The following is a 25,974-nucleotide window of genomic DNA, read 5'->3' on the forward strand; positions in this document are numbered from 1 at the left end:
GTGGTCAACATGGGATTGCATCATATCCAGCAACATCTGGACAGACCAGGGACATATGAAAGGATCCTTTTTGTGGACTTCAGTTCGGCTTTCAACACCATCATCCCAGCTATATTCCAGAATAAATTACACCAACTCTCTGTTCCCATGTCTATCTGTCAGTGGATTACCAGCTTTCTGATGGACAGGCAGCAGCTTGTGAGACAGGGGAAACTCACTTCCAGCACCTGTACAATCAGCACTGGTGCCCCCCAGGGATGTGTGCTCTCCCCACTACTCTTTTCCCTCTACACCAATGACTGCATCGCCAAGGACCCCTCTGTCAAGCTCCTGAAGTTTGCAGACGACACCACTGTCATCGGCCTCATCCGAGATGATGATGTGCCTGCATACAGAAGGGAGGTTGAACAGCTGGCTGTCTGGTGCAGTCAAAACAACCTTGAGATGAACACGCTCAAAACGGTGGAGATGATTGTGGACTTTAGGAGGAACACCCCAACACTGACCCCCCTCACCATTCTAAACAGCACTGTGGCAGCAGTGGAGTCATTCAGGTTCCTGGGCACCTCACAGGACCTGAAGTGGGAGACACACATTGACTCCATTGTGAAAAAGGTCCAACAGAGGTTGTACTTCCTTCGCCAGCTGAGGAAGTTCAACCTGCCACAGGTGCTGCTGATACAGTTCTACTCAGTGGTCATTGAGTCTGTCCTCTGCACTTCAATAACTGTCTGGTTAGGTTCAGCTGTGAAATCAGACATCAGAAGACTACAAAGGACAATTCGGACTGCTGAGAGGATTATTGGTTGCCCCCTGCCCCACCTTCAAGAACTATACACTTTCAGAGTGAGGAAAAAGGCTGGAAAAATCACTCTGGACCCCATTCACCCTGCCCACTACCTTTTTGAACTGTTGCCTTCTGGCCGACGGTTCAGAGCTCTGAGCATCAGAACCGTCAGGCACAGGAACAGTTTCTTTCCCTCAGGCTATCCATCTCATGAACAGTTAAACTGCCCCATTGAGCAATAACTATGTGCAATACACAGATTAGTATTTTTTCATATTTATCCAACACATCCAACCTCTTCTGCCATTTCATTCCTCTGAAAAAAAAAAAAACATTTGCACTGTACATAACAGATTTGTATTAGATTGCTCTACGTATGTGTATGTGTGTATGTATGTATGTGTGTGTATGTACGTATGTGTATAACTATTTTTTAATTTTTTGTTATTATCTATGTCTTGCTGCTGTTTTTGTATTGTTTTTGTATTGTTGTACACTGGAAGCTCCTGTCACCAAGACAAATTCCTTGTATGTGTAAGCATACTTGGCAATAAAGCTGATTCTGATTCTGATTCTGATTCTAAGTTATAATGTGAAGAGTTTAAAATAATTTGAGGGTTTTGTAAGAGGAACATTGTAAAATTGTTATATTTGTCTTATATTTTAAATGTGAAGACAGGAAGTTCTTGTGCACTCTAATCATATTCTGCATTCTCAGAGATGAAAAAATATCTTACTATTGCCATCCACGTACATTAATACAAAACAGGAATAATGTGCAATCTGGCAGAAATCACATTGGTATGGCAAAACCCCTGCAGATGTTGACACCAGTACAATGTTTAACTTGGACTTTACTGACAGTCAAGTTAGCGGTGAGTCCAGGGAGTCCCACTGCGTTGCCAAGGCTCAAGTTTTTGTTTTGACAAATCCTAGAAATCCTTAACACTTATGCAATGAATGCTTGCAACCTATTGTCATGACTCTAGGAGAGGGTTTTGCCAAAAGGGAAGAAGTGCATTTGTCGGCGCAAACTGCCTCTTTGAATTTGCAAAAATTACCACAGACGACACAAAACGATAGATAAATGCAAATGCATAAACCATGGTTCAAAATAAATGGTGCAATAGGAGGACAACAAACCATGCAACCCATTTAGGCAGAAGAAGATGAGGGGGCTAAAGTAAAAAACAGTGTCAGAAACAGTGTGAAGAACAGGTGAGAAAAGAGATGGCAGAGAAAAAGAGTGAACACAGGAAGGCCTGTTTTGTCCAGGGATGTCCGTTAGATGGAGCTGCAGATGGACAGGAATTCAAATGCAGAGAGTCCCAGTCTGCTGGCTCTTCATTCTCAAGGACCTTTAAAGATCAAAGCCCAGTACATAACAAGAAAAGGAAAAAGAGGAGGGATCCTGTGAAGCAGCAGAGCCCGCATGCCCTTCCACTGATTAGGCAAGAACTTCCCTCCCACTGATCAAAAAGAAAAGCACCAGGACAGAGGAAACAGGCAAAGTCTCTGTGAATCATCGGCTCCACCTCTGCAGTCGACACCCCCTGATGGAGCAGATCCCAACCCCAGCGAATGGATCCTCTCATGTTACTGCTTATAGTGTGGATGTGAAGGGCTTCCTGTGAAACAGCTAAAAAAAGACAGGCCCCATTGGGATAGATGGATGTGGTCATTTCCACTGGCAATGAAAAAAGTATTGTGCTGGTACTGACATGCAGCGGCTGCTTTTGACCAGGATGAAATACAAAATAAAGTATGTGACCAAACCTGAGGGACATAAGAACCAGGACAGTAAGAAAGCTGAGTTAGCCTTGATACATTGCAGCTCCATGGGGTCAAGACATAAAAACACCTTCACCTGAAATGTCCTTCACAAACAAGTTCATAAAAGCTTCAAAAGACTTTTGAACTTTGAAAAGTAAATAAAGACAACCAATCAAATTATGTCTATTCAGTTCTGAACAATATATACAGAGATATCATATTCATAAATGAAGGGTGGTTTTATGTGTACACCCATCTGCCTGGAATCTTTGGGCAGTAGTCTGTCCATGAGAGGAAACCGCTAGCTTTAATAATTAATCATGTACAAGATCCATCAATTACTTCATCTATGAGAGTCAGGGAGACAGATAACAGTCCTATTTATTTCAAGTGGGGGCAAGAGGTAGGGGTATGGATTACCGTGGTATGCACGCTAGGCTGGCAGACTCCATGAAATGGAATAATACATCAGGCTTCAGTGTGTGTACCTCGGTTTCCCTGCCATTTGATCAAGAGAGCTGAGAACACAATGGCCTTTACTTTCAAAGTCTTGTAAATATTATCCTCAAAACAATGCACTGAGACAAGCATGCACATAAGTGCTATAAAACAGCATTCTTGTTCCTTTTATCTGGTAAAAAAATAAAATAAAATAAAATAAAATAGTCTTTCACAATCCAAAAGCCTTGTGCAGCAGTTCAAAACTAAAGGTAGAAATATATTTCTCCACCCCTGAATAACTTTGCATCTGACTTAACACATGAGAGAGAGGGGAGAAAATTAGGAGATGAGAGGAAAGGAGGTGGGCTGGTGTGCAATAAAAACAAAAGCACAAGCTGGGTTCAATTTAGAAGTTCCTATAGGAGGTGAAGTGACCTGTTTGTGCAACAATAGAGGTCAGGCAATTTTGAACAGGCACCCCATCATCAGTGTACTGGAGACCCCTGCCTTAGAGCCAGAAGAAAACTGAAAGGCCTTGTAGCATTCAGAACCCCAGAATGACCCACAGGTAGGTTCTCATTACAGAAAAAGGCAGCTTGCCCAAAGCTACACGACTGACTCCCATACTGCACACCACCACGATTACAGCAATACCAGGAACACTTGGCAATCGGAAAATCCATTTTAATTATAAATGCGCTCTGGTGATTTTTCTAAATGTTACAACCAACAAGCCTAAATGTAGAAACATGAGATGTTAACACAAAAAAGTCACAAAAGACCATGTGTTACAGTAATATTTATCAAAGGCATGTTGTTGGGCATGACAAGAGGAGTATTGCTTTTGTAAAGCTGCGTAAAGAGTTACATGACAAAAAAGACACCAATGTTCAATAAATATATCAACATAGTAATAAACAAAATAAACAACTCTTCCACCAAGTAATATTATTTAGACTAATTGTACACTTGGGAAAAAAAAATGTATGTGTGTGTTTGGGGGGGAGGGTGGATTGGGGGGGTGGGGTTAAAATTTACCCAAGGAAAAAAGATACTAATTTTAAGATACTAATTTTAGGCAGATTTACTCAATAATTAACAATAAAATATTTCATTAATTAGAAGCCTTTGATAAAATTACACAACATGTCCTATATTAATTTAATTAAAAACTACCACATACAAAAGCCAAAAATAAAATATATTAAAATAAATTTCATTCTGGTAGGCATGCGCACATGCATATTCCACGATGAGAGACGCAGCCAGTGACAGAAATAGCGGACATCCAGCAGAATCAACAAATGTCATTTGGACACAGAATTTAAAGTAAGATATTTTTGTTTGTTTGTTTGTTTGTTTTTTTCTTTTTTTTTTTTCTTTTGTGTTTTTGATATTATACTTGAAAAAACAAAAGGACATTTTATGCAAGTTTTATATCGGTTTTATCCAAGTGCCAAAGCTTAACAAGTTCACATATGGTCCAGCTGCCAACTCAGGAACATTTTACAATGGGCTGAATGAAATTATTTATCGTGGGATTATCATAAGATAATGTGATAAAGTAACATTAAATTTGTTGTTTTGTAATTAAGTTGTGACCAGGCTTTACGTCATCATGCAGTGCACATTTTGAATTGGAGTATTTCTGACGCTGCAGGTTTTGCCGCCTTTTGGAATTCAAATCGAGCGAAGCGAGAAATATTTAGACAAGATGCTTTTGTGTTGCAGGTAAGTAGACAAGCGCATTTCTGTTTAGATACTAAGGACATGGCTATTTTAATGCATGTTTATCATGTTATGGATTTCTGAATCTGAAAATATTTCTGTTTTTCCATGTATTCTACTCATGTTGGTCCTGCTGTTAAAAAATCACAGAAAGTTGCCAGCATCTCACTGAGGCTCAGGTATAGTATGTGTTTCATATCAACAATGAAGGAATCATTGTTCTGCCACTGTTGGACTGGGATGCAAGGATGGACTAGCCATTGGGATTAAACCGTGCAGAGCGTCCGCCGGCCGCAGCATGAAAGCAGAACAACCAATACATTTTAAGTAAATTTATAAGTAAATTTTAAAAAATACGTACATTTTGCCTATTTTACAAAGGTAAATTACTCCAACTATCTACGTTATATTAGCTAGATGTTACCTGACATTCTTAACCTATATACTGCATGCTAAAATTGAGAAAATGTACTCAAAGAAAGTTCATGGCCAATTTTTGGGGGGTAAAATCTATAGGTTGTTTTTTTTTTTTTTTTTTTTTTTTCAGTGTAGGCTGTTTATGGTCACTTAGCAACATAACAATCAAAGATAATCCTTGACAAATTAAAAGCCATTTTTCCTGACCCAGGGAGCCACCAAGATGATTCTAATTATCGCTGTTCTGGTCCTGGTCTGCATTAGAAGGAATGTAAAGACAACCAATACAAGCATACCAGACAGAGAACAACCACCATTTTAAGTGTTAAATTAAGTAAACAAGAGTTCAAGCTCAACTTGTCCAGTTGTTGGCTGTCATAACTTAAATTAGCTTATGATATTAACACAACTAACCTGGTTGCAAAGAATTGCTAACAAGTTCAAAGAAATGAGGAAGCAGCGATTCCAACTCAGAAATGTCACTTTTATTTACAAAATAACGCATTCGCTTCAATGCGTAACGCTAAAGCTTCATAAACTCAAATTCTCAAAACGGCATCAGCACGCGCGCACGCGCACTCACACACACACACACACACATACAAAAACAGCTTGTCAGCTGGGCTCTCTCTCCCACACACTCTGAGGACTGGCCCTTTTATTTCCCCCATCTCTCACTGTGAACACAGAAACAAGCAATTACCAGCAATTCATCTCAGGTGAGAACCCTTACCGCTTACTCTCTTTCCAGACCATGCCCTCGCCTCCACATGTGGGTCCATCCAACAGTCATTGCGACTCTCTAAAGTAAAGTATTGGCAATATGGAGTCACATGCTTTTTGTTGTGCAATTTTTTACAAATGTAATACTCTAAACCTCACATTATTATACGCCAATGCGAGTGAAAACACTGGAGACCATAAAGTGAAACAGGCTTCCGTTGTGAATTGTGCAACACCTCCACGTTCAAGAAAAAAGTGGACAGAATTCAATTGTGGGTCACAGGTGTGCATTTATTGGCTATTTTACAATGGCTTTAAACATACTGTATATTATCCAATCAGATTCCAGAGCCAAATCCATCCATTTTATAAGAAGTGTTATAGAGATTTTTCTTATCAAAAACAATCTTAGACTTACAAACCTGATTAGCCTTGTTTGAGTCATAATTTCTTCACACCACCAAAACCATACACCCATTACTGTCATTATGCAGGATAAGACATTAACAAACACATTCAAGAGAAAGTATTTTTCAAAAACATATTGTTCCATATGAGATACAGGCAGCAATTTTTACGTTATAAAATATTAAACAGGAAATAAACTAATACTTATTCATATCAATAAACAAATAACAGGAAATTTTGGTGTTCAAAAGAAAGGCAGCTTATGCAAATAGAGATCCCCAGAAGATGGAGGTGGCATTTGAACCTCAATCTCAAATCCAACATTTGAGAGCTCAGCAGCTCAACCTGAGAAGCCCCTGAGCACTGAATTTTAAATTCTAGTCATGCATTAGACACCTGTTCGTAAAAATGTTAAAGTATTTCTCTCACTGAAAACAAACAAGCAAACATGACCTTTAATTTCCACTGATTGCCCCAGAGAGGCTAATGAACTTCTCGGTAAACACTTGCAATTCATATGGGTAATTTTAATTAGTTGCAGTTGAGAGGAACTTTCCATTTACAACATCAAAAGAAGGTAAACATTCAATCACAGGTAGACTGAAAGTTCGTTTAGGCAAGATTTATCAAACAGTAACAACTAATATGAATATAAAGTGCAGAAGGCTTCCAAAATCAGCAAACTGTTGTAATCAGCCCAACGGGTTATTGAAAGTTAAATTCCTGTCTCTGTGACAGGAACTGTTCAAACATCTTAAATGTTGTAGGAAGACTTTAATCCAGGGGAATGTTCTAATGAGCTCAGGCTGTCCTGGGTGAGAGAAATAGGAAGGCCCTCAGGAATAGAGGCATTGAAACTAAAAAGAAGCAAGTGGAGAAGTGGAGTTTACCAGTCTAAATAACAAACGGTCTGGGCTCCGAAAGGCCAATACATCAGCATGCTGGCCATCCAGTGCTGGAACAGATCTCTGCCAAGCTAGATTTTTTTCTGGGATCAGACACTTTGGTGTCCATAATAAGAGCAACATGAAGCAACCACTACAGACAAAGAAAATATTTATTTTCTGAAAGAAAAACAAGTAGACTGAGCATAAATAACTGTGTGCATTTGACGCCACTGCAAGTAAACATTTCTGCTCCATAAAGAATGCAGTACCACTCTCACTACGATACTGAAAAATGTGTTACTCTATGATAGTGCTAAACTCTGCTATAGATGCTGTATTTTTTTTCTTTAGCAGCATTGGTCAATACTAGATATTTAGCTGATTTGGATATTTAATTGTGGACTTTAGTCTATTCAAGACTAGTTCAAACTTTGCTTTAATATAATGCTAACTTAAAGAGAAAGACAACAGCAGACTACAGAGTGTGTGTGAATATAATGATAGTAAAGCTGTGAGTGTGTGTGTGTGTATATATATATATATATATATATATATATATCACACAGATGCATCTCAATAAATTAGAATGTTGTGGAAAAGTTCATTTATTTCAGTAATTCAACTCAAATTGTGAAACTCGTGTATTAAATAAATTCAATGCACACAGACTGAAGTAGTTTAAGTCTTTAGTTCTTTTAATTGTGATGATTTTGGCTCACATTTAACAAAAACCCACCAATTCACTATCTCAAAAAATTAGATACATCATAAGACCAATAAAAAAAACATTTTTAGTGAATTGTTGGCCTTCTGGAAAGTATGTTCATTTACTGTATATGTACTCAATACTTGGTAGGGGCTCCTTTTGCTTTAATTACTGCCTCAATTCGGCGTGGCATTGAGGTGATCAGTTTGTGGCACTGCTGAGGTGCTATGGAAGCCCAGGTTTCTTTGACAGTGGCCTTCAGCTCATCTGCATTTTTTGGTCTCTTGTTTCTCATTTTCCTCTTGACAATACCCCATAGATTCTCTATGGGGTTCAGGTCTGGTGAGTTTGCTGGCCAGTCAAGCACACCAACACCATGGTCATTTAACCAACTTTTGGTGCTTTTGGCAGTGTGGGCAGGTGCCAAATCCTGCTGGAAAATGAAATCAGCATCTTTAAAAAGCTGGTCAGCAGAAGGAAGCATGAAGTGCTCCAAATTTCTTGGTAAACGGGTGCAGTGACTTTGGTTTTCAAAAAACACAATGGACCAACACCAGCAGATGACATTGCACCCCAAATCATCACAGACTGTGGAAACTTAACACTGGGCTATGAGCTTCTCCACCCTTCCTCCAGACTCTAGGACCTTGGTTTCCAAATGAAATACAAAACTTGCTCTCATCTGAAAAGAGGACTTTGGACCACTGGGCAACAGTCCAGTTCTTCTTCTCCTTAGCCCAGGTAAGACACCTCTGACGTTGTTTGTGGTTCAGGAGTGGCTTAACAAGAGGAATACGACAACTGTAGCCAAATTCCTTGACACGTCTGTGTGTGGTGGCTCTTGATGCCTTGACCCCAGCCTCAGTCCATTCCTTGTGAAGTTCACCCAAATTCTTGAATTGATTTTGCTTGACAATCCTCATAAGGCTGCGATTCTCTCGGTTGGTTGTGCATCTTTTTCTGCCACACTTTTTCCTTCCACTCAACTTTCTGTTAACATGCTTGGATACAGCACTCTGTGAACAGCCAGCTTCTTTGGCAATGAATGTTTGTGACTTACCCTCCTTGTGAAGGGTGTCAATGATTGTCTTCTGGACAACTGTCAGATCAGCAGTCTTCCCCATGATTGTGTAGCCTAGTGAACCAAACTGAGAGACCATTTTGAAGGCTCAGGAAACCTTTGCAGGTGTTTTGAGTTGATTAGCTGATTGGCATGTCACCATATTCTAATTTTTTGAGATAGTGAATTGGTGGGTTTTTGTTACATGTGAGCCAAAATCATCACAATTAAAAGAACTAAAGACTTAAACTACTTCAGTCTGTGTGCATTGAATTTATTTAATGCACAAGTTTCACAATTTGAGTTGAATTACTGAAATAAATGAACTTTTCCACAACATTCTAATTTATTGAGATGCATCTGTATATATATATATATATATATATATATATATATATATATATATATATATATATATATATATATATATATTTATTTATTTATTTTTTTACTTGAAAAGCATTTACACAACCTTAACTAGTTATTTGAATGGCAAATAAAATAATTTCAGCTCAGAATTATGCTTGTTTATTTATCCATGGCATAGGCCAAAGTACTAATTTTCATATCAAATCATGCCTTTTCATTTACAAGCATATGTTGCAAGTTACTCAACAAGTGCCTCAAATTAGTCAATAATATACAGTAAATGAGCAACACAAAGGTTACATAGAGGTTTCTCTTTCTTCATATGCAGTCTGCACACACAAAACAGTCATTATATTTTCAAAGGTACAGCAGAGTGATGAGGATATAATTGAAGCCATGACCTGAAACAGTTATTGAATAGATATGACACAGATTCCACAGGAGGGCTGGCGAGTGGGGGGTCTGGAGAGATTCAGATGGGAGACATAGATTAAAGGAAGGACATTCGCTTTATTGTTGGGCCCTGGCAGAGGAGCTAAACTAATTAAAAAGGGGGTAACAAAGTGTGAGGCTGACTTCTATAAAGTGACATCAAATTTTTCCTACATTTCTTTAAATGTGAAGTGTCATTTCTGCGCTACTAGAGGCACCAAATAATAACAGAATTATTATTTATAACACAGTTTTTAAAAATAATACAAATATTATTAATTTATTTCATTTAAAAACAAGCTTCTCAAACACACAAAAAGAAACAAGGCAAACATTTCAGCTCTAGAAAGCCAACATCTAGAAGACATCAGACCTAATACTCCTTATTTGGAATGAGGAATGCTCAAACTAGTGTGTCTAACAAGCATTTTGTGCAAATTTTACTTCTCTATTGTAATTTTCAGGACATTTGTGCAGGGGAGGCTTTCGATGCATAGCAATAAAAAAACAGTTTTTAATCTGTAAATGAGTTTCTCCAGCAGGTGCAGTGACTCTCACAAGTGGTATCATATTGTCTCTGATTTGGTGGGGGACACACTGTAATTTCTGGCCCAATGAGCCAAACCTCTCTTTTGCCCAGCCGCTCCACATCCTGTGTATTCAGAACCTTCTCCCTGGACATTGCCACCGGACATGACTGTAACCGGAAGATTCTGTTCTCTCTGCCTACGACTCCCCTGAGTTGCTCCAGTGCCATGTGTGTCCATGATGGCACCCCAGCAGGAGCAGAGGCATATTACACATGGGTGTCATGCCATGGCAGTGCCAGGCAGAAAGGATTAGTCCTGATGACAGGGCATTAAATGTGTAGAAGTTCTTAGAGGGACTGAGCTGCTCATTCCACAGTTCAGCTTCATTTCAGGGCTGAGAGAAGGTTCACAGGTCTTTAGTGCCTGCCACTCATTATAGGCTGAGTGTCACACTAGCTTAGCTACTCTTTCCTGCCAGTCTCCCTCTCCCAGAGGGTCCCTTCCGGAGACCTTCCCGGTCTTCTGATAGCAATCCTGACATTTTTCAACATGGTAGACACCCCAGGAGAGCCATTTTTTTTTTTTTATGAGGGAACATCTTACAAGTTTGACATAAACCTGAACCTGAGTTTCAAGCTAACTAAACATGCATGACATTCCACCAGGATAAGGACAATGGTAAGCAGAATGGAGAGTGTGCTTCTAAACATGGCTTTTGTGAGAGAAGTCATTCTGAGCCATACCCAGAGTTTGACCCTGTTTGGAAATCACAGGTTATTGTGGGTTCCGTTGTGGTTGTCCTTCCTTAAAAAATATTTTCATGTCAAAAGATATGTCCAAAAGACAAGATTTAATGTCCCAAGAGCATGATGAGACCTGAGGAGGATTTTTCAAAGGAATCTTCAAAGGTATCTTGGGGTGCCTCAAAAGCCTTTTTATACTGTGCTCATTGAAAATAACAATGATACTACCCACACATGGAGCAATTTAACCATTATGCCACTAAAGCCAAAGTCTTTAGATACTAACTTTTCACAATTTTTGTACAGGACCTGACTTAAACTTAATGTTCTTTGATTTCTGTTCATGGAAGTCATTGTCAGATCTCATAGATCCCTATTCTAATTAGTTTTCATGTTTGCCTCAAATTCTGTTATGCCGTTTTTTTGTTAAGCCATTTTTTCTGTTGTGGTGCTGTGGTTGTTACAATTAGACGAATTGTCAATCCTTGGCCCATATTTCATTAATTCTCACTCTGAAAATTTTAAAGCTGTGCAGTGCCTTTGTATGTATCACTTCTTTTACACCACCTCCTTCTGCTTTCTGCGTCATTTTTAAACAATTTGATTTCTTGGCAATTCCAGCGTTACTGATGTGAAATTTGCAGTAAAAACGTGAACTTGAACTTCTCATAGAAAGTACTCAGTACTGGAATTTGTAGGCCTATGTATAATTACAAACCTCTTCAGATAAAGTCTATACATCAGAATTTTTTTTATTCTATACAAGTTTTCTTCCAGTTTAAATAGGGAAATGAACTTGCGTTATGGACATGACATTACGCGAACATAGTCAAAGTGAAGACGGCGCAAATTGTTTTGAATTTAAGCCAAGCACAAGTGGAGCGCGCTCATGTGTGTAACCCATCATTGAAGGGTTTTTTTTAAGAGCTGTGTGTAGATAATACTGAATTTAGAGAATGTGATATTCCCTGCTATTATGATATTATAGGCCATTGCTTGCTTTGTTCTAAACAACAACACGAGTTAAATGTTACAAAACAAATCGCGAGTCTGTAAAAATGACCACGATCTATGCTTTTGTGTCAAAATGATCACACTATTATATTTAATCTCAGTTTAAGTTGCAATCATGTGTCAAAAAGATAGCATTAGCCTATTATGATTTTGTGTCATAATTATCCATATCATGTTAAGTCTAATGATGCCTCGCAGTGCAAGATGTCACTTTCGGCACTTTGGATCCTAAGAAGAGGAAAAAAGACGCAACAACACGATCTGAAATAACATCAAGGTGTCAATGACAAGGTCAGCATACAGTTCATATTTCATACTAAGTATTCATATTCATTTTGAATTTATAATTTACTAGTTAAACCTGAACATGCCTCAGAAATAATTTTGCAATTATTAAGTAATAATTGACAAAAGCAACCTTATACACACACTTGAACTGTAAACAAGTATACATTTTATATTAAACAGAGAGTCCTTTATGGTAGGATGTAAATAAACCGGCCATGCAATTTAGCACCCCCTTAAATTTGCCTATTTATTCATTCATCTCTCTCTCTCTCTCTCTCTCTCTCTCTCTCTCTTCAAATTAGTACAAGAACTCAGAATACATTATGTAAAGAAATGTGCATCGGAACTCGGAGGTTAGATATTTACCCATTGATTATCCATATAATTTTATATGAAGCATCCGTAACAGTCATGTCCGTAACAGTCACGTCTGTAATGGTCATGTTCGTAACACATTATTATGGGTGTTTGAAGTAAAGAAGGGAGACAATTTGTTCATCATACTTAACATCGACAAAGGTTATCTTTGTACAGAAAGTATCAACTTATTTGAATTAATATTGTTTGAGTGATATAAACTTAACCTCTAAAACATTACAGACATGATACAGCACTGAAACGTAGCAACCTAATAATTGTGGCTCTTTTAAATTAAACAGAAGTGATTGTTATAACAAAATGACTCTATATATGCTTTACACGTCTTCATATCTTTCTGGAAAATGATTACTGTTAACATCAAGTGAAAATAAAGAGTCCTTTGACCCCTCTTCTGCAACCATGAAATATGGCTGGTTAAAAATGTTGTTTTAGAAATGGTGCAGTCCTCATAAGAGGTGGATAAACAATGCAGTTTCCTAAAAAAATATATATATATATATATATTTTTTTTATATAGGGTTCTCCCCTTTTCTCCCATTTTCTCCCCAATTTGGAATGCCCAATTCCCAATGCGCTCTAGGTCCTCATGGTGGCGTAGTGACTCGCCTCAATCCGGGTGGCGGAGGACGAATCTCAGTTGCCTCCACATCTGAGACAGTCAATCCATGCATCTTATCACGTGACTTGTTGACCGCGTTACCGCAGAGACCTAGTGCGTGTACAGGCTTCACGCTATTCTCCGCGGCATCCACGCAAAACTCACCACGCACCCCACCGAGAGCGAGAAACACATTATAGCGACCACGAGGAGGTTAACCCAACATCACTCTACCCTCCCTAGCAACCGGGCCAACTGGTTGCTTAGGAAGCCTGACTGGAGTCACTCAGCACGCCCTGGATTCCAACTTGCGACTCCAGGTGTGGTAGTCAGCGTCTTTACTTGCTGAGCTACCCAGGCCCCACTTGAAAGAGTTTTTGAGCATTTGCTTAAAACTTTATTTTTTCATGGTATGGTTGACATATGGGGGAGTGTTGTGATTGTAAATGAGATGGCTGGTGGAGTTCAGGGTGCCCCTCTGCGTGGGCGCATCTGACTCCTCGCCGCAAGATGTTGCCCATGCCTAAATCCGCCACTGCCTGTACTCCAGTAGCCTGACCTGTCTGGACAGCATTGGAAGTTATGCTTTCTTCCAAATCTGACTGCCCATGAATATGGAAAACAGCACATTACATGAGGGAAATAATAAAAAAAAAATAAAAATTTTTTTTAGTGAAAGCTAAAAAAAACGCAGGACATGAGTGGCAAGTAGTAACTAGACTACAAATCTAGATCGCTCCCATTATAATCAACCATCATTTTTTTTTATTTGTCAACTCCAGCCACTTTATTTTGCCTGTCCGATTCAAAAATGAAATTATTTTAATCACAAATATCATATGTATGAATTTACTTTTAAATTATGAATTTACTATTTAAATAAGCCAGCTTTTATGTAGTAATTATGCAGTTAATTGCTGTGTAAGTATGAAAATGCTTCACTTCTATTAAATAGCCCATGCAAAGAAAGTAGGCTAAGGTAAGAATAAGAAACAAATACATTTCCAGTTTAGAAATTTCCAGCAGGATTTCACAAAATTCTGCCTAGCATCAGAAAAACGAGATCACACACAAAATTGAACCCTTAATGGTTAAGAAAAAAATTCACACAAACAGAAAAAAAAATCAAGCGGCAAGAGAAAAAGGAATTTTGAGGAAATACAGGAGGTGTCACTTTCGGCAAGAGTCACACAATCAGCAGCAATGAGACTGCTTAATCCCTCTCAGTCTGCCATCAGTGACTCATTCCAGCCACAGTATCTGCCTGGCACACATGACATACAAATGCCCTTGATTTTTGGAGAAGGTTGCCTTATTCATTGCACAGGCTATTCTGAAGCATGCTACATTAGAGACGGCATCGCAATAGCTTCTTCCTCTGCTTTGAGAATCCATGTGGTTGTCTTAAAAGGGATGGTTCAGCCAAAATGAAAATTCACTAATTTTCTAACCCTCATGTCATTCCAAACATCTATGAGTTATTTCTTTCATGGGACAGAAAAGGAGATGTTAGGCAGAATGTTAGAAACTGAACGCCTCAGTCACCATTTATTTGTATTGCATCATTTTTCCACACAAAGAAAGTGAATGGTGACTGAGGCGGTAAATTCCTAACATTCTGCCAAACATCTCCTTTAGTGTTCCATGGAAAAGTATGGAAGTATAATAATGACAAATGTCCTTGAAACATAAAACCACACTGAAGTGCACTAATTGAAAAATAAACACTTTGTATTTACAGTACTTGCATTTTTTGGGAATGCAATTTTATATGGTTGTATATTTTAGCTGTGAATATTTCCATTGAAAACATTTCACAATAAATGTAATTATTAAAAATTAAATCATAAATATTCATCTTCCAAAGTTCAGTTCCAAAATATTCCATTTCTTTTTTTTTTTTTTTTTTTTTTTTTCATCTTTAGAATTAAACGGGTAATATTTGGTGCATTTCACTTTTTAAGTGGTTCGAATTGGGTTGGAAATTCAACCTTGTACATCCTGGCATTGCAGGAAAAACAGTTGCTCTTGATCTTCATCAACACCCAATTGCTCAAAGTAGTGGTGGAGCCTAGTAGCAGTTAGTGAAGATTGTGCATCAGAACTCTACTGCTTTTCCTTTAATGCAAGGATGTTCAAGGTTGAATTTCCAGCTGAATTTAAACCACTGAAATTTTAGAGGCAATTTTTTTAAGCAAAATATAATGGACTGAATATTACCTGTTGAAAAATAAAGATGATTTAAAGGCGGATTGAACTTTGGAAGGTGAAAATGTAATATTGAATATTTAATGACAAAATTTTGTTAATCAAATTCATCAAATTTCAGTCATTTATTTGCACATGAAGAAATTGTTAATATATTAGGAAGAAGGAAATAAGATTATACACAGTAGTCCAGCAACCATGGATGGCATGTCCACGTTAGCAATCACATTTTCTCAAAAAATACAGAATCAAACCAATTGTACATAACAGTGCATAGTGAATAAGACAAACCAATTGTACATAACAGTGCATAGTGAATAAGACATTGACTTATTGCACACGTTAAGTGCTTTTACTTTGAAGTTGCACTCTAGATCAGCTATGGCCTAGATCACCTGCTTGGATTGTCACGGACTGACCATCATGATTTGTGAATCAGAGGAACTTTTGATCCTGATCCTAAAGTTTTGATTCTGGCTGATAGAATACGCGCTTCAGAGTAAGATATTAGATAAGCGTTCGACGGGAAGAAAATGCTGGATTTTCATGAGGTTCGTGAATTACATCTGTTTAAAGAAGATATCTATATAATATAAGTTTTATTGATATTCGCCTTTAATCATTAGAAAATAAAGTTAAAAGTGACAGGGAACTGCTAAGGAGAGGCTGATAGAATACATGCTTTAGAGGTAAATAAATGAGCGCTCCACAGGATGCTGGATTTGCTCAAGTTTTGTGAAGTTTTTTATTACATCTGTTTAAATGAGATATGTGCATATTTGCAGAAGGTATATGATATTAGTTTAATTAATATTTGCCTTTTAATCATCAGAGAAGACAATTAAAAGTTACAGGGAACTGTTGAGAAGAAAGAGGGAGAATGAAACAAGTGATCACTTTAACATTATGAGCTCAAACATGTCTGCCGAACCATTTAAATGAGACTGTGTTGCACACCGGTCTATTATTGCAGTAACGTGATGGCACGTAACAACAAAATGAACCGTGACTTGTAGTTTACATGTCTCAGTCGCTTCACATGCAAGCAAGTGATTTTCGGCACCCTCAAGAAACAAATCGGCCAAACGGGAAAATTTATCGGCCGATGCGATAATTAAAAAAGTCAGAATATCGGCGATTTAACGGCCTCGGCGATATATTGGTCGGCCACTAATAAAAACATTCACATATGAAAATGCATCCCCCAAAATAAAAGCACTGATTATGCAATGTGTTTATTTTTTTTTTCAAAGGCATTTGTCATTAATATACTTCCATAGAAAAGAGAAAATCATTCAGGTTTGGAATGGGATGAGTAAAATAAAGAGAGGAGGGAGACATTTTTTTATTTATGTGTAAACCAACCCTTTAATTTAAAGGACAGCACAAAATCACTTCCTGAAATGTCACTGTTTCATGTTTATGCAATCGATCTACTCTAAAGCTTTCTGGTAGCCTACTTCACATGTCATACTAGGCTATAGATGTCATCATTTGACAATGAGTGCTGACATTCCACAAATCAGTTCCTAAAAAACATTAAATAATTTTGACTGCAAGCACACTGCAGGTGAACACATTAAACCATCAGCTTCAGAAGGAAGGCAGCCACTGATCTAGTAAGACAATGTTTTTGGCTCTCTCATTTCAACCTCTCGTCCCCAACCAGGATTCTCTATTATGCTCATACATGCATAATGCCTGATGTGAATTGGCAGAATTTGAATGACAAGTGCATTAGTTACAGAGTTCAGAAATCTGTATTTATAACTTCTCTGAGCAGTGCAACATATTACATGGAAATGAACTCAAACAAACAATCATATCCCACAATTCCATATTTGCACTTCAAAAATAAACTATTCAACAAAACGAGTCGCTGGTTACCAGAACCACAGAGGGAAAACATAAAGAGCTGAATCTGACATGACACAAACATTCAGTGGCTGGTGCATTCAATGTCTATTTTGGCATTGTCATTCACATCCACACTGCTCTCCCTTCAAATAAAGGCACATGTCACTCCATAAAGAATACACGAAGGAATAAAGCAGTGTACTCAATTCATAAATATCCCGTTAAGAGGGCCACGTCAATGATTTGTCACAGGGGACTTTTGGCAGAACTGAAATTGATGTAAAGGTGACATCTGAGTTAGGTATGTGGCTACGGCAGGCGTTCTGATATTACAGAGCGAGGTAGACACACTAAACCACCAGAGCGCTTCTCATCCCCCTCTTAACCATATTTCACAAGAAGATGTCATAAATGTAAAAAATAAGGAAATAACCTTTTAAAAACACTCGACATGCACATGGAGTTCCTTTGTTTTCTTTCCTCTGATGATATTGGTGCTTGTCATTTTAGGTGTAAAACTCATGTGTGCTTCATTGGGATCAGTTGTAATAAAACTGCATTGCCATCACTGAGCTATGAGTTTATAAATCTCCTCAGAGAAACTGTCATTTAAAATCCCTCCAGTTTACGGCAGTGAAACAATGTTTAGTTTTAATCTCCCTGCAGCCACCGCACGGAGGGGGCCACGGCACACAACAGACTGAACACGTACAACAAATAAAATGCAAAAACCAAGCGAGTCACTGTCTCATTTCCATTCAATTGATAAAGTAGCTGGACTGAAAAGAAATGAACTAATTTAAAATGACTGGCCTATAGGTCAAGGACAGCTGGAGCAAACAGTCTATGATTTTTCCTTCCACAGTCATACAAATAAAAACATTTTACATTTACATTTTTATTTTCAATACCAAAAATCTAAGAGGGTTGTTATCTTTTCTGATTTGTTTGATACATTTTGTCTGAAATACCTTCAGGCTTTGATAAACATACTTAAACACATTTTCATATGTAGATTATTAGGTATATGGGTTTGTAAGATACCACAGCTTCTATGCGGTGGCACGGAGGGATATGAAATAGCATGCCAGCATCTACTGAAAGCCAATAAACAACAGAACAGAGCTCAACAACTTGCATGATTCTATCATAAACAATTTTTCATTATAAAATTACCTTTGAATTTTTAATAAAGGATCACGCAGTGCTTTGATCCATGGGAAAAATTAAAGGAGTCTTGAAAATATTACAAGAAATACTACCAGTTTTCAGCACTAAGCTCTCCACAGCTACAGAGAGATTGAGCCAGACTCAGAGGAAATGAAGGAGCCTGAGATGAAGAGAGTCTTAGGAACTTCCTTTTCATGTTCTGCTCCAAATGAGCACCCAAATCTCAATCGCTGGGATTTCGCTCTTGTCATACAAGTTAGCACATTTTAAAAATCATATCCTGTCTTTATTTCCTGGGAATTAAACAACTATGAATAAAAGTGGTGCTGGAACAGATGGCCAACCATGATATACAGTGAAGTTTTAACTTACAAACTGCAGTGCAATTTGCCACCACAAATGCAACAGAATATAAATTGAATTATTGAATGCCAAAACATAAATGTTTTATGTGCAGATCATAAACTACTGCAAATTAATATTTGCAAAAATGCGAAAATCAGACATTGGACTATACTAAAAGCTTTATGAACCTGCTGTTTCCCCAAAGACTCTATGTCCAGCCAGTAAAAAACCTTCCAAAGCACAGTAATGAAAATAGGGTGGTAGATCTAAAGCAACTTCCTCCGGCCACAAAAATAAGGCAATCAAGCAGTTGCTGTTTATATCTGAACTGACTGCAGATCCTCAAGAGAGGTTTCTATTAACACATTGTGTCCGATTCACTGCTTAAAATAACCAAGGTTTTATCTCTATAAAGTCAGCAGGAGTTAAAAAAGACAGCAGCAGATGGCGAAGAGAAGTGACCTTACCTCATTGGTGTTCCACCTGTGTCTCTCTTTTGGCAACGTTGAGCATTTTGGTAGACATTCGAGCAGCTTTTTGGGCAGGTATATTTTCAAATGTCCATGTTCAGCTGCAGAAAAAAAGATGGTGCAAAAAAAGGCCTTAGAGATGAGAGGCGCCAACAGCATTTCTGTCATTAATAAATAGCTGTGATTTATTGATACATTCAAGCTAATAAATAGGCCTCAGTGCATGAATACAATATATAATTAAATATTAGATTATGATTATCCACTGCAGTTCTTCTACATTCTTCATACACAGCAAAAAGAGAGGATCATAAATTAACTGGCTCCAATTATTCTGCCAGCAAAGTGTGGCTACTGAGCAACCTGCAGAAAGAAGGTAGGTTAACAGCTTTAAATGAATGGAAATCTGAATGAATGTGACATTTTTTGATGAGAATCATCAGACTTCAGGTGTTTCAGTAGTGGAAGTCGAAGTCAAAGGCTTAAAAGGAACTGATGGTAAGCTTTATTAAGACTTTAACTACCCAATAAAGCGCACAGTCACACTGATCCTGACTACTAGAAAGAACAGTAAAAAGCACAAATGGCAGTTGAGTATAAAAGAAAAGGGGAATACAATTTGTTCAGGGGCAATTAAGGTAGGGCTATATATCAGGCTTTCTTCTATTCTTACCCTGCCTGTCTCTCTTTCCCCTTCCTAAGGGCTTAGCAGGCCAGTCAAATCACAGCCATTTAACCTTCATTGTTCTAGGGAAAAATTTATAAATTACAATGAAAGTCTACAACTGTGAACTGAGTCCAATCATAATCACCTTGTTATGACCGACTGCTGATCATACATTCGTCTGTCACTAGTATCCACATGACATTCACATCCCATTCCAATAAAACTCTTGCAGGATGGCAGAAGTGTGGTTTAAAAAATAAGCCACACACCAGTTGCTCTCCCTGTGAGTAGGAGTTATTTCCTGTATCCAGGCAATGTGTTTAACTATAAGCAGTTTTGGCTTTCATGATTTTATGGCAAATTTTGGGTAAAAGAAGCACTTTGTAATTTAAAACAAGATTACAGATCAAAAGACCTAGTAAAAGTGCCTCATTTGCACACACAAAAATTAAAAAAAATTAAAAAATAGACGCAATGCAACGAATGGAACAGAGCGCAGGTGTCTTCAGATGTTTTTAAAAGTTGTGTGTTTCGCCTAACATTGTGTCTTACAAACAAGGCACTCTGGCACAAGATGCTAAAAAAACAGTGAAGCACTGAGCACCAGAGATGAGGATTCGAGTTAGAGACTCGGACTCGAGTCGCACTCAAGTCGCATTTTAATAGAATTTAGACTCGACCTAAAATGACTTTAGACTTGACTCGACTCGACACAAAGGACTCATGAATGTTTAAAAAAAGTATTTTAACCTTAACTATTAGTATTTTAAAGGAAGAATTTGTGTTATATTTGTATGGCTTTATTACATCTGCTTCACATTTTCCCGTGTGTCATGATGGATTGGACCCTTATCATAGAATTCAATTATGTACACTACTGGTCAAAAGTTTTGAAACACTTGACTGAAATGTTTCTCATGATCTTAAAAATCTTTTGATCTGAAGGCGTATGCTTAAATGTTTGAAATTGGTTTTGTAGACAAAAATATAATTGTGCCACCATATTAATTTATTTCATTATAAATCTAAAATTTAATTATTTTTTTAATTGATGACTTGGACCAAATAATAAATAAAAGCAGCCAATAAGTGCCCAACATAGATGGGAACTCCTTCAATACTGTTTAAAAAGCATCCCAGGGTGATACCTCAAGAAGTTGGTTGAGAAAATGTCAAGAGTACATGTCTGCAAATTCTAGGCAAAGGGTGACTACTTTGAAGATGCTAAAATATAACACAGTTTTGATTTATTTTGGATTTTGTTTAGTCACAACATAATTCCCATATTTCCATTTACGTTATTCCATAGTTTTGATGACTTTACTATTATTCTAAAATGTGAAGAAAAAAATATATAATAATGAATAAGTGTTTCAAAACTTTTGACCGGTAGTGTATTTCCGCGTAAACCCCGAAATGTGATAAAAGTCCCATTAAACATTAAAGAGTCCCGCCGTGCCATTTGTGCTCACATTTGCTTGTGCCCTCAGGAGCAGAAACTTTAGGAAGAACACATTCTTAAAGGTTTGTCACATTAATTAACACACAAAGCTAGCTACTGTAATACTGTACTGATGCAAACATTGGGTAGTGTAGCTACATAGCTCATTAGGATCACAGACGCCGACCAGAGGTTGCATCAATTTAAACCTAGTGCTTTTATTAATGTTTTCCATATATATGCCACCTTTCCCCTCCTCTCTTTCTCTCTCACTGTCTGTGTGTGTGTGTGTATGTGTGTGTGTGTGTGTGTGTGTGTGTGTGTGCATGTGTGTGTGAGAGAGAGAGAGAGAGAGAGATTTGTCCCGTATTTTAGCGTCTGTCAATCAGCACGGGTACAGTTTTTTGTGGACTTAAACGTTTTTTGTCAAAATTATACCTAATGATCAGTGGTGGAAAGAGTACTGATTTTTTTTACTATGTAAAAGTACAGCTACTGAAGAAATAATTCACTTGAGTACAAGTAGAAGTACTAAGTAATATTATGACTCAAGTAAGAGTAAGAAGTTTGCTGAAAAACTACTCAAGTAATTACGTTACAGGTTACTTTATGAAAATTTCCATTCACAAAGACATTTTTGTTCTAGAAAGAAACTTATGCTTTCACTAAGGATGCATTAAATTGATCAATAATACTGTCAAAATCATTAATTGCCCATATAATTAAGGTTTGAAATAACTGTTTTGAAAAAATAATCTCTAATCAGGATAGAGAGGGAAGTGGACGGCCCAGATGCACAACAAAAAGACAAGTTAATCACAGTCTCTAGTTTGAGAAACAGAATACTCACAGGTCCTAAACTAGCAGCTTCTAAATGCCAAAGACCTGCATTGCTGCAAGAGGATTGTTGAGCATTTATTTAAATAGAAATAGCCATTTTTAACATTCTAAATGTCTCTAAATCATCTCTAAACGACATAATGCGCATTGTGACTGAAACACATTCTTATTTCAGGTTTATTCTCATTCACGTATGTCCAAGTATTTTGGCTATTAAGTTACAGTACAAAACTAGTATAATACAATATCAGAGAGGAGGAAATGTATCCTCTATGATATTGCAGTAATTATCCAGATATTGAATGAGATTATTAAGCAAACTGTTATCAACTCCTACATGCCAACTGAATAAAATAAGGCAAAAATAAACATTTCACACAGTGTTTAGTGAGAAATATGACTGATACAAACACTAAAAGTGGCTGATCTGTATATGTATTACTGTATTACAGTTGTAATAATAACGTTTTAATTAACATTATGGTTATTTAACATACTGAGACATTATTATTAATTAAATGGTAGCATTTGGTTACATTATGTTTTGTGATTTCTCATAACTTCTTTATATAACATCCATCCCTTGAGCACTTTTGGCCTCTAGCAGGTGAGACGGGCAGGTAAGTACAGTACAGCACCGTGAGCGAGAGTGTTACCCGCTAGGACAGTTTATTTTGAACAAGAGGGGCGAATGGTTATGGAATTTAATGCAGGAGTACAATACCGAACTGATGCGGATTGATAGAAGCAGACCCGTCTGTGCGCAATGGTGCAAGGAACTGGACGGCGGGAAAAAAAATTATGTTCAGTGATAAGTCAAAAGAAGATTGCAATGTATGTTTTGTAACTATATCAGATATTATTAATAAAACACGGTTGTGTGGGCATTTTTTGTCCCATATTTTGAATTTCTGGGATATTATTGTCAATTTCTGAGGCACTTTTGCTTTCTGAGTCCCCAACACTATTGGCATTGTATCTTTCGAAGGTATTTAAAAAGTTTGTTTTAGACATATAGTAGCAAGTAAACAAGATATCCCCACATATTTGTCAAACTACATTGTGTTTATGTTAGACACAGTTAAAACATTGCCTACCTTAAAAACAAGTGAAGTTTGATCAGTGGTTAAACGTGTTCAGACAGTTCCCTCATACCTGAGTGAACGGCTCCTTTCCAGAATAAAATGAAGTATGCAGAAAATCAAGGTATTACAGTTCTTGTATAGTGACAGGGCAGAAAGACTTGGAGAAGCTAGAGAAGAGAGGACACTGGCGGCTTTTTATGAGAGCTACTGTGCTCATGATGCTGTGCTCTGCGGGCTTCCGTCGTGCCACGCACAGCACGTATTAGTTTATAAACAGATTTAGCTCTTATAACTTTCTTCTTCCCAAAAATTCAGAAATATTATGTATTTTTTTGTACTTTGTAATTGTGGTGAAAAAGAATTGTAGCAAAGTTGAATACTTCATTTTTAATCAACTCAAGTAAAAGTAAATTACTATTATTTATTTATACTTAAAAAAAGTTGAAAAATGTGACAAATTTACTCAAGTACTGTAACGAGAGTAGTTGTAATTCGTTACTTTCCACCTCTGCTAATGATATTGCTGGGTGACAAAACGATATTGATGTTTATCGAAAAAAAAAAGTTTTGATATCGATGATAAACTTTTGAGTAATTTTCTATATTTAGCCTATGTTCTACATCTAGAGTAGCCGATCGAAACAGGTACGTATCGCTAAAAATGCAAGAAGTTCGACAAAGTAATACACACAACTAACTAACTGAATCACAGACATGAAATCAGCCTGTTAGGAAGTATTAGCAGGCAGCCCTGCTGTCATGAAAACCAATCAGGCTCAGTAATTTAATATTATTGTGTAGCGAACAAGACAGCACTGACAATGCATACAACAGCTGTCAACTGAACACAACAATAACTCCAACATCACCACTACAGTTTATTTATGTATTATTAGTTAAACGTTTCTTCATGATCCATAGCGCTGACACAGGCAAGAAAGTTTTCTTCTGGTGATGTTTATTGCCAGTTGGCAATCCAGTTTATGGTGCGTTACTGCCACCTAATGAGCTGGACAGTGAAACATCACAGTGGAGTCAAACATCAGCTGAAGAAAGTTAAATTTAATCAAAAAGAGGTCACACACCTTAGGCCGTGTGTCTACCAAAGCGTTTTTTCCTGGGGCCAGCGTATTTTTTCAATTGTTTGCAATGGGAATGCAGTGTATTTAAAAAAGCCAGCAGCGTGACGAGGCGCTGAGCGTCTATTCCACACTGATCGCTGCACACTTGCCGTTTTTTTCTGGTCGCCGAGAATTTAAAAATTTTCAACTTTGGGTAAAACGCAGCACTCGTCACTGTCACTTTTTACCCAGCCGTCCAATCACAGAGGAGGAGGGGCGGGACAAATACCACACTGACCAACCATCACATCCTACTTGTACAATGACTGAACAACAATGGAGATGTTTTGTGGTCTCCAAGTATTCATGTCTGTACCTGATGACATTCCCAGACTAAAACAATATTAATATGAAAAATAATGCTTGGAGGAACATTATGTGCTTCAGCTTTCTCTTCATCCAGAGCAAGGGCCAGAGCAAGTACTCTACCTTGGGCCGACATTTTTACACTCAGTAGTTGTTGATAACACAAACTATCTGTGAAATTAGGTACTTGCAACACATTACTTCCGTGGATATTCCATAGCAACCAAAGCATCTCAGCTGAAAAAACGCTGCGCCCCCAAAGCGCTCTCAAGTGCTTCCAGCTGGGCGTTTTCAGAAGAGCACCTGGCATTTTCAGATGGAAAAAAAAAACACTTTGGTGGACACACGGCCTTATGTAGGATTAAATCAGAAGTTTACATACACGAAGATTGAAGTAATTAAAACTCATTTTTTAACCACTCCACAGATTTCATATTAGCAAACTATAGTTTTGTCTTCAAACTCAGTGCCTCTTTGCTTGACATCATGGGAAAATCCAAAGAAATCAGCCAAGACCTCAGAAAAAAAAATAGTGGACCTCCACAAGTCTGGTTCATCCTTGGGAGCAATTTACAAATGCCTGAAGGTACAAACAATAGTACACAAGTATAAATACCATGGGACCACGCAGCCATCATACCGCTCAGGAAGGAGATGCATTCTGTCTCCTAGAGATGAATGTAGTTTAGTGTGAATAGTGCAAATCAATCCCAGAACAACAGCAAAGGACCTTGTGAAGATGCCGGAGGAAACATGTAGACAAGTATCTATATCCACAGTAAAACGAGTTCTATATCGAAATAACCTGAAAGGCTGCTCAGCAAGGAAGAAGCCACTGCTCCAAAACCACCATAAAAAAGCCAGACTATAGTTTGCAAGTGCACATGGGGACAAAGATCTGATGAAACAAAAATCTAACTGTTTGGCCATAGTTTTTAGGAAAAAGGGTGAGACTTGCAAGCCGAAGAACACCATCCCAACCGTGAAGCATGGGGGTGGCAGCATCATGTTGTGGGGGTGCTTTGCTGCAGGAGGGACTGGTGCACCTCACAAAATAGATGGCATCATGATGAAGGAAAATGATGAGGGTATATTGAAGTAACATATCAAGACATCAGCCAAGAAGTTAAAGCTTGGTCACAAATGGGTCTTCCAAATGGACAATGACCCCAAGCATTC

The 25,974-nt window shown here is 37.7% G+C and overlaps 1 protein-coding gene across 5 annotated transcripts in view; it reads right to left on the reverse strand.

Annotated features, from left to right (window-relative positions):
* Nucleotides 1-25,974, reverse strand: part of LOC127419505 (calmodulin-binding transcription activator 1-like) — a 647,690-nt gene that overhangs the window by 575,278 nt on the left and 46,438 nt on the right. For all 5 annotated transcript variants that reach the window (XM_051660945.1, XM_051660946.1, XM_051660944.1 and 2 more), the window contains one exon: nt 19,333-19,436. In XM_051660945.1, the coding sequence (XP_051516905.1) occupies nt 19,333-19,436 (104 nt within the window). The remainder of the gene's footprint in view (nt 1-19,332; nt 19,437-25,974) is intronic.

This window comes from Myxocyprinus asiaticus, chromosome 28 (assembly GCF_019703515.2).
Source record: "Myxocyprinus asiaticus isolate MX2 ecotype Aquarium Trade chromosome 28, UBuf_Myxa_2, whole genome shotgun sequence".
Classification (NCBI taxonomy): Eukaryota; Metazoa; Chordata; class Actinopteri; order Cypriniformes; family Catostomidae; genus Myxocyprinus; species Myxocyprinus asiaticus.